The sequence below is a fragment of the Nelusetta ayraudi genome, unplaced genomic scaffold, assembly GCF_046127955.1.
Source record: "Nelusetta ayraudi isolate G7.1 ecotype Tasmania unplaced genomic scaffold, CSIRO-AGI_Nayr_v1 ptg000070l, whole genome shotgun sequence".
NCBI classification, from domain to species: Eukaryota; Metazoa; Chordata; class Actinopteri; order Tetraodontiformes; family Monacanthidae; genus Nelusetta; species Nelusetta ayraudi.
The window spans coordinates 2,340,249-2,352,472 of NW_027466120.1; the positions used below are offsets into that span (position 1 = coordinate 2,340,249).

General features: G+C 47.1%; 1 protein-coding gene across 8 annotated transcripts in view; it reads right to left on the reverse strand.

Moving 5' to 3' along the window:
- Positions 1–12,224, reverse strand: part of kif1b (kinesin family member 1B) — a 49,550-nt gene that overhangs the window by 16,681 nt on the left and 20,645 nt on the right. For all 8 annotated transcript variants that reach the window (XM_076042302.1, XM_076042306.1, XM_076042303.1 and 5 more), the window contains 9 exons: positions 11,455–11,588; positions 10,198–10,277; positions 9,602–9,677; positions 8,503–8,582; positions 8,056–8,162; positions 7,750–7,833; positions 7,390–7,570; positions 7,231–7,303; positions 27–132 (listed from right to left, as the gene is read on the reverse strand). In XM_076042302.1, coding sequence (XP_075898417.1) covers positions 27–132; positions 7,231–7,303; positions 7,390–7,570; positions 7,750–7,833; positions 8,056–8,162; positions 8,503–8,582; positions 9,602–9,677; positions 10,198–10,277; positions 11,455–11,588 — 921 coding nt within the window. The remainder of the gene's footprint in view (positions 1–26; positions 133–7,230; positions 7,304–7,389; positions 7,571–7,749; positions 7,834–8,055; positions 8,163–8,502; positions 8,583–9,601; positions 9,678–10,197; positions 10,278–11,454; positions 11,589–12,224) is intronic.

Genomic DNA, 12,224 nt, shown 5'->3' on the forward strand with positions numbered 1-12,224 from the left:
CTTTTTGTTTTTTTTCCAGTACGCACCTTCCTCCTCCTCTTCCTCCTCCAGCTCCTCCTCATCCGGTGTCTCGGCTACCAGGGAAATAGTCTCCACCTGCTTCTGCAGTTCCTGAAGTTTGCTCTCGTAAACCTGGACACCAACACACAGTGGGGGGGAAGAGCACAACCGTCTGTCAGCTGCCTCAACAGCCGAGTTCTGCCATCCGCCTGCACCACATCCCACCTCAGGACGCACAAAAAATACATTTGGCTTATTATACATGCTGTACATCAGAATGGATAGTTCTCTAAGAGGTCAGGACACACAGTATGCTAAAGACGCTCTCGGTTAGCTACGAGTGATAATACAGTATGATGTTATGGCTACACACCCAAGTGACTGCAATACATTTTCTACATTATGGTGGTATCATTCACAGCCTATGTTAAATGAAGGTACTGTCACTGGCATCAGGTCCAAATGGATTCAACTGTGAACAAACAGATTACTACTATATTATAACATGAGACATTGCTTTATCGTTTAGCGTCGTTGCTAACTCCTTTCTATATTCTCCTTCTGACTGAATGTATTGCTCATAAATACACACTGTCCACTTCAATTAACCTAATGGCACCGTCTGCCGTTTGTGCAAACACATAAGCGACAAATTAAAATATCATTTTTTACTGATGTACATTGACACTAATATGCCAACCAGAAAATGTCATATGTTCCAGTGCATATACGGAGCATGTGTGGGATGCAAATGATGAAACAATGGAAATGTGTGGCGCACTGCGAGGGGAAATGGCTGCAGTGGAAGTTGAGAGGTGCTGCTTGAAGCTGAGTCAACTGTAATCCAATGAGGGGCGCCATCATCACCGGAGGAGCACAGGCTGCGGTCCTGATGACCTCATCCTGTTTGTTCAGTGTCTTCTGGGAAGACAATGCAGCCTTTTCATTTGACTTTACCCCCCGCCCCCTTCCCCAACCATCTCTCCCCCCTGCAGAACTCCTCACAAATGGAATGAGTGCATGAAATCCCTAAACTCAAGAGAAACCTTTTGGAAATCCAATAAGTTGTCCTGAGCGTAGTAATCTGCAGTTGGGATGTTGTCTGAAGACAGCAGGCACCACAAAAGGATCATGATGTGAACTTTGGGATGAGGGCAAAACCAAAAATAAATCCTTGAATGGCGAGGACGACATTTAATTCCTAAAGTTACGTTCATGAAATAAGATGAATGGATGGAATTTAATGTGACAAATACAAGTGATGCCACGATGTTGCAAAGGCTTTAAACTAGACTTTAAAGGGCTCCGGCATTGCAGTCGTGGAGCTGACTCACTGCAGCCTCTTGCTGTCAAACTGCACCCATGCAAGAAGTGGAAGCACCTTCACTCTGATGAGAACTTTCTAGCAAGGTCAGAAACGCAGCAACCGTGCGGGGAGTCCGACGCTGTCACTCAACTGGTTCGACGGTGGTGAACAAACAAACAGCTTCTATATGAAACAAATGACTGCACTTGAAGCGTCTCATTTTATTTCAGTCTGTCATTCTTCCAAAAACAAACCTCCAGCAATACACGCATTCAGTATATGTCCGTTTTTTTTTTTTTTTACACCTATAAACACATGTTCTGTGTATTTTACACAAAGTTCTTACTTCAGGCGCAACACAACTTGTTTTGAAGACACAACGAGGCACTTGTAGATTTAAAAAAAAGAAGAAAGAAAGCTGACGTACAACACTCAACAGACGCTCTGATCCGGGAGACTGAACAAACGGACTTACATCGGATAAGAACAGCACACGCTAACGCTGTCAGTGTGAGGCCGTCGGCTTCTTTTTCCAGCTTACCCGGGCATTTGTAAGCACCACCAGTGCATGTTGCATAACTACTAGATAATGAACGTTTATTAGGCACAAAGAAACACCAGCTACGGCTGCATGCATATAGCAGATATTCAGGCAAGGCAAGGCGTAAGCGGGAGGGGCTACACTTGCATATGTCACAATGATTTGGTTGTTTGTTGCAGCACAGTGAAGCAGAATATACACAGTCAAAACAAGCAGTATTAAACAGAGGCGCTGCTCTCCCTCTCTCTCTCTCTCTATTTTTTTCAAAGACTCTCCCACTGAAAGATATTCCCTGCAACGGCGAGTGTCAGTGCTTCTCTGAAACTGTTTAAAGGCCTTCTGGTGGAGGAATATTACCATCTGTGGGCTCTTCAAAGGCTACAAATACAGCAGGGGAGAGACTTGGAGATTTACCGCTGTTAAAAAAGGCACCAGTTCGAGCAGAACACACAGAAAGGTGACACGGAGAACTAGCTTCAGTATAGCCTGGCAGATTTTCTCCAGGCTCTGTGGATAGGATGCATTCGCTGCAGCACGATGTGCATCCTTTCCTGTTTAATATTGGAAAACAACTGAAATCATTTTCAATATTCTGGACTCGATGCTGCAAAACGAACATGTATTCAGTGAACCTCTGGGGAGGAAAAGTCATGTCAAATCAATCTGGGGATAATTGAAGGATGTATATTTATAAAATTTAAGAAAAGATAGTTCATATATGGTGACCCTTCAAAAATGAAGTGTTTCCACCAACACCTTACACACTACAAAATTTTAGATAAACTAATTTTTAGATCATTTTCAATACTTTTATAATCAAACCTGGGGATTTCAGAGCCAAGAGCCAAAACAGGAATTTGATGGACTCAGTACATTAAAAAGTTAATTGGTTAGTCAACTTATAAACATATTTTGTTAATGTTGAAAACTTGAATTATAAAGAATCAAAGCAAAAACGTTTTTGAAGCAGAGCAGAAAATAAAATAAAATTTAAGACACTTATTAATACCACTTTTTAGTGTTTTAGTACTTTTTAAAGGCAGTTACTCAACAAACTTGCAGATTTTTGTTCATAGTTGCGGCGTAACAAAGAATTCTATCCGCACTGATCTCCTGACTTCAGATCGTGGCCGACGATGAAAACGGCAGGACAAAACACAAACTGTCAATATGCAGACAAACCCAGTCGCACTTTTCGTTAAAAAGGAATAAATAAAGGGTGTGTGCTTTGTTTTTGTTTTTTACATTTCATGTGGGCTGCAACGACAAAGAAAAAAACCTTGATGAAAATTAGACGCTTAGATACTGTAGTGGCTTAAAACATTAATGAATAAATCAATACCAAAAAAAAAGGGCTCACGCGTAAACTCATAAACTCAACCGTGAAGACGATTTTGGCAAATGAAAGCGTGATTGACGACATGTCACACATGCTGAACAAACACCACCACTCTCCCTTTCATCACTCAGCATGGGTTCTGAGGCAGCGCCTCCAATGCAGCTGAGGGCAGTTGCTCACAACACACACAAAAAAAAGATAAAACAGCATAGAATCTCATAGTGATAAACTGTCTCTTATAATACAAACAATACTTTTGGGTCAACCAAAAACACGGCCGTCAAGTGCAAACTAGTCGCAGTCGAGGCGTCAAAGTTGTGATCTGTAATGCATTTTGCCTACTCAACTAGCACACTGAGAGCGTTTGGCTCACACCGTCGTCTCTCTGCTGGCTTTCAGATTGGGGGCCGACATTTGCCTGCGCATGCGCGGCGGCGGCGGCGGCTGGAAGCCAACAGGCAGGTGGGCGTGGTCGGCGGGATGGTACTGCTGGTAGTTGCCGTATCGGCCGTCCGCGTAGTAGTGGCAGGGCGCCTGCTGCTGGTAGAGCGGCTGGGTGTGGTGGTGGTGGTGGTGGTGTTGTTGCTGTTGTTGGTGGTGGTGTTGCTGGTGTTGGTGGTGGTAGGGGGGGCGGGGCTGGTAGAAGGCCTGCGAATGCCTCCTGTTGCCTTCAGGGTACTGCTGCTGCTGCTGCAGGGACTCCATGGAGCCAGACGGCCGCTGGCGGTGGTTGAAAGAGTTGCTTCGCGCTCGCTCCTGAGGCGCCTGCTGCGCCCTGCCCCTGTAGTTCTGCCGGTGCAGCTGCTGCTGCTCCGGCTCCTTGCTCCTCCGCTGGACCGACGGGCTCGGCGACAGCGGCGCCGCCGCCACCGCCACCTGCTCCCTGGAGAGCACGTGCACGTGCTCCTCGGTCGGGCAGCCGCCCTCCCCGCCCTCCCCGCCCTCCTCCGCCACCGCCGCCTCCTTGGGCACCTTCAGCTCGATGACCTGCTGGTCGGTGATGATGATGTGGGTGCCGGGGCTCCACGAGTTGCGGTGCTTGGGGTTGCTCTTGAAGGGAAATCGCAGCTTGCGGTCCTCGGGGGGAATGAAGCGGTGCGGGCCGGCGCTGCGCCGCAGCTGCTTGGAGATCTCCTGCTGCTGGAGGTTCTTCAGGCGGAGCTGCTCCTGTCGCGTCAGACGCAGCAGGCTGCCCCGCCTGGAGGAGGCGCCGTCGTCGCCCGCGCCCTGGGCCTGGACCGACGACGGCGACTCTGCGTCCTCCGCCTCGGGCTTGGCGGCAACCGGGGGTTTCCCTTCCAGAGGGGGCGGAGTCACGGCGGTGGCGGTGGGGGGAGGGGTCTCTGCGGCGGCAGGGGGAGGGGTTTCGCCACCGTCCGGGGTGATGAGCGGGAGGACCTTCTCCATCTTGACCATCTTGTTCCGGAGGGCGCGGATCTCCACGTCCTTCATGTTGTTCTGCTTCTTCACCTCCTGCAGGATGTCCTCCAGCTTGTCGATGTGCACCTTCAGGTCGTCCATGACGACGACGCCGGGCCGCGAGCCGTTGACGGCCATGACGACGTCCTCGATGCGCTCGTCGCCCACGCCCACCGTGTCCCACACGTCCCGCGCCACCGCCCTCCACGAGTCCCGCTCGTTGGGGTCCTTCTTGCTGTAGCTGGCGCACAGCTCCTTCATCTTCACGATGGCCAGGGCCTCGATCTCCTGCCTGGTGTGGCGGAAGTCGTTGAGCGCCACCTCGTAGCAGATCTCCTTGACGGCCTGGATCTTCAGGTCCGAGATGGTCACCCACTTGGAGTCCTTGGTAATGCGACGCCGCTGAGGGATCTGGTACATTTTGACCGGCTCCCTCCTCTTCCCGCTGCTGGGCAAACCGCACTTTTTCACGATGGTTTGCACCTTGCTGGGGGGCAGTTTTTCCCTCAAGGAGGTGATGAGTCTCCAGCTCTCCTCACAAGACCTCTTTTCAGAGTCATCCCCACTATCAGAGTCTCCATCCTTGAGGAAACAACACAGAAGAAGGGGGAAAAAAAACCAAACGGTTCCCAAAAAAGGAGAAATTAAAATGGGAAATCAAAGAGAGGATGAAAGGATGGTTTTAAAAAAAAAAAGAATAAAAAGGTACCAATATGCAACATGGGAACTTCCACCATGAGTTCAGTCACAGTGGAATCAGAGTACAAAACTTCAGCTGTGACAAAGTACTGTCTGTTTTTACGACAATTAACTGTAGTTTAATCATCTCAGTAACTGCATACATCATGAATGTACAAGATGTATGTCAGCATGCACTTTTTAGAATAATGATTTAAATAAAAATACGAAGGAAAGAAAAATCCAACAGTGGCTTCCATTGACTTTCTTCTCAGGTTCTTTTCGCTACAAACTCTTGGTGTTGGTGAGATGACAAAAAAATGTCTGATTATGTTTCAGGAATGGTTCTGTCAGCTTAAATGTGACTACTTCCCAATGTTGCATATTGATTTTAAAAGTAAAGGTAAAGCATGTCTATTACTGGATAGAAACCAATAGAAGAAGGTTTGCCGATTGAAGCGCTTGTGCATCGCTTTGTGATTTTCCTCTTCTTAATGGAAAATGTTGTCGTTTGATACTGGAATCCCAAACGCATGCATGTAGATGGATTTTTGAAGCTTTCCAACTTTAGTCCAGAAGGGCCGAGTGTCTTTAGTATTAGTGGTGAGTTAGGAGACAAGAGTGTTCTTGCAGTTGATCAGAAAGCCAGTAGAGACAGAGGACAGGCAGAAGTGAGGGTAAGTGTTAATCCACTACAAAGAAACAGGTTAGTTGGGAGGAAAAAAAAAATGCAGTTTCTCATTCTTTGTAGACAAAATACATTACAGATCACAACGATTTCCTAACAATAAGTCAAGTCTTGTGTGTGGTGCTGCGTCTTTGGCTAGAATTAGAGCATGTTGGGAGCCAGAACTCTTTGCCTGCAGCTCTGCAGACGAAACCACCGACGCGTGTGACAAGTGAATCTGATTCAGCTGCTAGCCGTGAAACGTGTTGTCGAGCCGTGCCCTCGGTGTGCTAAACATGTGCCAGGTAGGGCTAGCAAACAGAGGTAGCCAAAGAAGTCAATGAGAAACCACATTGTCACTATTTGACAAAAAAAAAAAAAAAATGAAATAAAAACTACAGCAGTATTTTTTTTCCCCGTTGTTATCACAATGCATTGTACACGGCGGCAACTGCATTGAAAAGATGAAACTCAAGGCAAAACAGGGGCAAGAAGAGAATAATAATCTAATCCGAGCAAATCAACAGCCAGGTCAAAGTCCAGCCAGCTCAACGCTCAAACACTGCAACTTAGTTCAGAACCAGTACTGAGGGAGTTAAGAAAACATGCTATTGACGTGAGCCGTGCAAAAGCAGCAACATGTAATTAAAACGGGGGCGTTGAATTTCCGTTCCATCCAATGTGACACCCAATCAGTTTCAGGTCAATTTGCTCGGGATGAACTCGTCAAATTTAGTTGCCAATTGCTGCTTTGCAAGACTCAGAATCACTATAGAGGACACGAGAAAAGTGAAAACAGGGATTTGAAAAGGAGAAAGCTTTCGACTCTAATTCTCACTCTGTGAAATTGCTATGTAAATCTGTTATAATTCACTTGTGAAGGCAGGTTAAGGCTCATCTGCCCCAAACCAGAAAAAACATGCAAGAAAAACAGACATGCGCCAAGAATAAAAAGTGTGACTCAAAGACAGACACACACGCGTCAGCACAAACAACCTAATTAGTACTAGTCGGATTCAAGTCCCAAAACAACACATACTAGATTTCAAATTGTAATTTACCACCCAAAACATGCTTTAACTTCTACCAATTACACTAAAACATCATCGTAAGAAACAAACTGAGCATCACTCAGTAAGCTGCCCATTACTGAAGCATTATAATAATTATGTCTCAGTATCTACTCAACTTACTTTATAAACTATTCTGGATCATCTAACGTAGTAAAAACAGAAAAAATCCCAGAAGTTCACCAGATAGATCGAGGTTATCAAACTCACCAGTCGCTGTTGTTCCAGAAGCTGGTCGGCTTCTTCCTTCTCCTTTTTGTACAAAATTTCCATCTCAGTGAGTCTACGTAGAGATTGAGGTAAGTTAGCAAAATTCACATAAACAAAGTGATTTCTGATGTTCAGCAGAACGGATGAGGACTGGCAAACCTTTTCTCCATCTCCTGCTTCATGTCAATCCCCTGCTTCTCCAGAAGCTCTCGCTGAGCGAAAGTCCAGTCCACGGGCTCCACGGGGGTTTCTGCCGACGGCGTCTTCTCCCTTTCGGCTCTCGCCTGTTCTGGGTGGTTGAACCGGAACACGTGGTTCTTTCCCATGATAATACGGTTGCCTGAAAGAGGACACAGCACAAAAGTGTCAGAAATAAGGGTGAAGGAGAATATACTAGACATCTCACTCTGACCAAAGACAACTCCATGTTTCAGGTTCGATAATGTTGTTGACAAAATCTCACCTATGCATGCGGATGTCTCATTTTTACAGGTTACACATGAAAAATGATTCACATACCTGAACGAAGCTGGATTGCGTCTTCAACACGCTTGCCATTAACGTAGGTCTCGGATCGCTCGCAGGGCACCAGCAAGACGACCACTTTAGCAACACACAAAATGCATCAGGCAAACCATTAGAGGACATGAAATGATTTCTAGGACATTTCTATCCATTGATTACAGGTGCTTAACCAACGTCCTCAGTTACTTTGGGCATCGTTAGGCCTTTATATTAGAGCAGGAAGTGCTGATGTGTCTCTATTATTTCCAGATATTAAAAGCACTGGCTGAGGAACCTCAGAGCGAACCCACGGTGCCTTACCATCTCCATTGGCGTTCCTCTCACTGCGGAAGATGCAGTGCTCTTCTCTGATGTGCGCGCCGCTCAAAACAATGTCCTGTCGTCTCTCGGCGTCGGCCTGGCCCACCCTGCGACAGTCAGAGAAACCATTTTGAGGGCTGGAGCACTGCCATTGTGTCAGCAGGCACTTCGTCAAAATATCAGAGACAGAAAAATAAATGGACACTTCGGACAAGTGCTACTTTTAAAAGGAAAGAACTCTTAAAGCCCGACAGTTTCTCTGCTCCGTGACATTTAATGTTTTCCCCCGAGGCAGGGAGACAACTAAAACCCCGGCGGGAGAGGTTGTCTTCAGAGGAGAAGCTTCGTGTTCGATGGCAGGTTTCAGGCTCTAAAAGCTACAGCATCAAAGCCAGAACTAGGCACATTCTGGCAGCAGTTCCCCATCATTAACCAGGTTAAGGTTACCTTGTAATCCCGTCTTTGATGTAGTAGAGCAGACACTCTGACATGAGAGGATCCTCGTTCAAGTTTACCAGGTGCGGAGTCTGCAGGTGAGGCACAAGCGGAGACAAGATTGTAGCAAACGCACTGCAAGGGTTGCATCATGTTCAAGGGTATTTAATGTGAACCAACTGAACCTACGCAATAAACACAAACATTCATTGACACAGTGCCAACATCTTTGGAGTCACACTAAGGGCCAGCAAACGCGCGGCCTAAATGCACCAACCTTTTTCGGGGAAAACACCCCATTAAAGTCTGTATATAGATCGCAAGGCTTCTCAACACAAGTGTTAAGCCATGGAGCAGCAGTGAGTGAAAAGAAAGAGAACAAATGAATGCAGGGCAAACGGATGAGAACAAAAAGGAAACATGAGTTAGAAGCAGAGAAAGAGGGTGAAGAAAAGCCTAGGAAGGATTTATTTGGATAGGAAGGAATTTGAAACCGGCGCTGGGCTTTTCACAGAGACCAGTGTCAGGTTAAAAGGCAACAAAAGCATTTCGATGTCACTCAAAAAGCCCATCTACCTCTATGGTGACACCACATCATCACAAAAATAGGATGCAAAAAGCCCTTGTTGAACAAGGCCAAATATTTTAAAGATAATCACAAGTACAACACTGTTTTATTTATTTAGGTTCATTTCCAACAAACTACAGAGCTAAAGAAGTCAAGGATGTGTGCAGTGTGCACAGTGATCAGCGATTACTTATTAATCTACAGACTTTGACTAAACTAACACTTTAAGAAAATCCTGATGGGATTACATTCAAGAGGAGGAGAGGGAGTCTACGGATTCAACTGGACAAACCTTGGAGGCAAAATGATCGAACTGCTCATCAAATGGCATTTCATGACTAAGCTGCGAGTGTGAATGGAGCAAATGAAGTAGGAAAAAAAAAGAATAATAAAGCAAAGAGATGTTAAAGAAAATGCACCAATGCACTGGAGAGGTTATAAAATGCAACATGCAAGATGAGGAAGTGAATGGGAAGGTGCGTCCCCAACCTGTGGAACACGGGAATGTAATTGATGGGTGCTTATTTGTGATAACTGCTGTACCTTTTTCGGAGAGAAGACTCCCAACGTGCCTCCGTCCTCGCGGATGGCCACGCCCATCTCCGCAAGCAGGGCCTCCCTGTTGGCAGGACGGAAAAACATTGACTTTTTCTCAACAAATTCCAAAATCCAAAGATAGGATCTGATTACGTGCGACATTAACAAGCCATGTGTAATGTGACAGCGGCGACTGGCACCGATGACACTTAATGGACAGACAGCGACACGGCTGTCGTCTGCAGCCGCGGACGAGTGAGTGAGTGCGAGGGGGAGCGGAGGTGTCAGATGGGTGTTGGTGCTCAGCCGAGCGTCGCCGATGGAGAGAATAACGGAAAGAGACAGAATGAGAGCAGGGGAAATGAGAAGGGCAGGTGAAATAAGTGAGACAAGACAGCGCAGGAGGGGTTAAAAAAAAAAGGGGGGGGGGAGAGAGAGAGAGAGAGAGACAGACAGAGCTTCGGGGGGGTTATCACACACTGACAAGACCCCAGGCAGACTGAAGGGGGGGGGGGGCAAAGGAAGGCTTGGAGGCCAAATCTCTGGAGCGGGAGCGACAGAGACAGGAAAAGAAAAAGACACGGCCCGCTGACGACACCCACCTCTCCATACGGATCGCCTCCGTCTTCCGCAGTTTCTCTTCCCAGGTTTCATTGAGCTCGGCGATGATTTTTTCTGACTCCTGCAAGGGGCGAAAGGGGAAAGAGCGCGAGTGAGAAGACTTTACTGAGAGAAGCTCCCGCGGTGCGGTGGAATCCCGGGGCCGCAGAGCGACGGTGACACGACGACGGTGGTCTGCGGGGGAGCAGCGACACAACAGAACATTAGGGCTTCGTGTTGCTGGATTAACAAATATATTTTGTGGTGTAGGTGCACCAGTGCACCATATATGCAGTATATACGTGACAATTGATTTGTAAATTACTTTTTTTTTTTTTTTTTTTTGAAGACCTAGACAAATAAAGGCACCAATGAGCTGCTTGTGCAACTCTCCTCTGCTGAAGGCCTCATAGGATCGCTAACACTCAGTTCCTTCCCAGTACTTTAAAAAGGCACGATGCCGTCTACGGAACAAAGAACGGGAACCTTACGCGGCTCACAATCACATTTGATTGCCAATAATACGAGATGAAGGTCTATTTTCGGTCCAATTTCCTCCGTACGTGCGTCGGCGCTTGACGTCACTGCGTGACAGACAGTTGGCGCAACACGGTTGCTATGGAAACTGCAGCTCCTCGGGGTTCGCTGCTGCTGCTGCCATCATCATCAAGCGTGCTCCTCCGTAAACAGAGCGAGAGGTCTGCTCGGAGCGTGAGAGACGTGAAAGCGCAGAGCGGCCCGACGAGGCTGAGCGGACGCGGTGCGTTCCCTTTGAAAGGTTACGTGTGGGCTAAAAAGGAAACAACAGAGACTCTGACGAAAAACCTTTGTCTTATTTACCGGCCGGACGTCACACCAGGCTCGCTGCTGAGGTGTGACTGTGAGCTTGTGTGATTTGGGTTTACTGTCATCTCTGTGTTTCGCCAAAATATTATCAATCACACTTGAAGCTACCGCTGTAATAACAAAAAGGTCAGATCTATTTTTCGGTAGCCCGGACGCACAGTTTTGAATTGCGTCCTTCGCTCTCATTCCTCAGACATTAAAGGTTACATCACAGGGCGAAAGATGGGCGAGGCTTTTCGTTTTGAAGTGGGGCTGTGATTAATCACTTAGCGGGATAAAAAAAAAGAAAAAAAGCTCTGTCTTTCAGCCTGACTGAGGACTGGTAGATAAACGGAGGCAGAGCCCAGGAGCAGAAGCGGCACACAGCTGAGGAGCTGCAGCAGTTGGTTTTTCCCCACCGGGGCCAAGCTCACCTTGAGTCTCTCGATGGCCTCCTCTCCACCGGGGGTGGACATGATGCGCTCCTGAATGCTGGTGACAGACTGAAGGCCTGGCTGACTGCACAGCGAGCCGGACGACGGAGAGGCTGTCAGGGAACCGATAGGTGCTGTGGAGAAATTGCCAGGCCGTTGATTCTCTGAAGCTACCAAGTATCTATTCTTATTGTTCTGAATGTCTTTGAGGTCTGAACCAACAGCGGGGAGAGAAGAAGAGACGGGGAGGGAGGTGGGAGCGAACGACAAGGTGGAGGAGGCGCGGGAGAGGAGAAACCAAACACATGAAATGGAAGAACGAATTTAAAAAGAAGGGATGAGGGTTAAGTAGAGAGGACAGGAAGAGGTGGTAAAGAAAAAGACAAAAGGGAGGGGAGACCCACGTAAGACAACATTGTACTGAGTTAAGACAAACACCCAGCATCACGGACAGCGATGGAAAGCAGCAATTTTCTCTCTTGCTCTTTTGGAGAAAGTTTGAAAAGATTCATAAAGTGGTTCTTTCGTAGGGTGTTTCAAGTACAAGTGTTTTTGATGAGAGCCAGAATCACAGCGCAGAGCAATGAAATCGAAATGACCTTATATGCACAAATAGGAATGGACATGATTCTTTGTTTTGTCAAACGGGAGAACAGTGTGAGAGAAGACTGCTGTCAGCATGTGAACATCAGGACATCAGGGGATGAAAAGGTTCATAAAGTCTCAGAGGGATGATGGGTCATTGACACATGCTGCCAAGATTCAGGCCG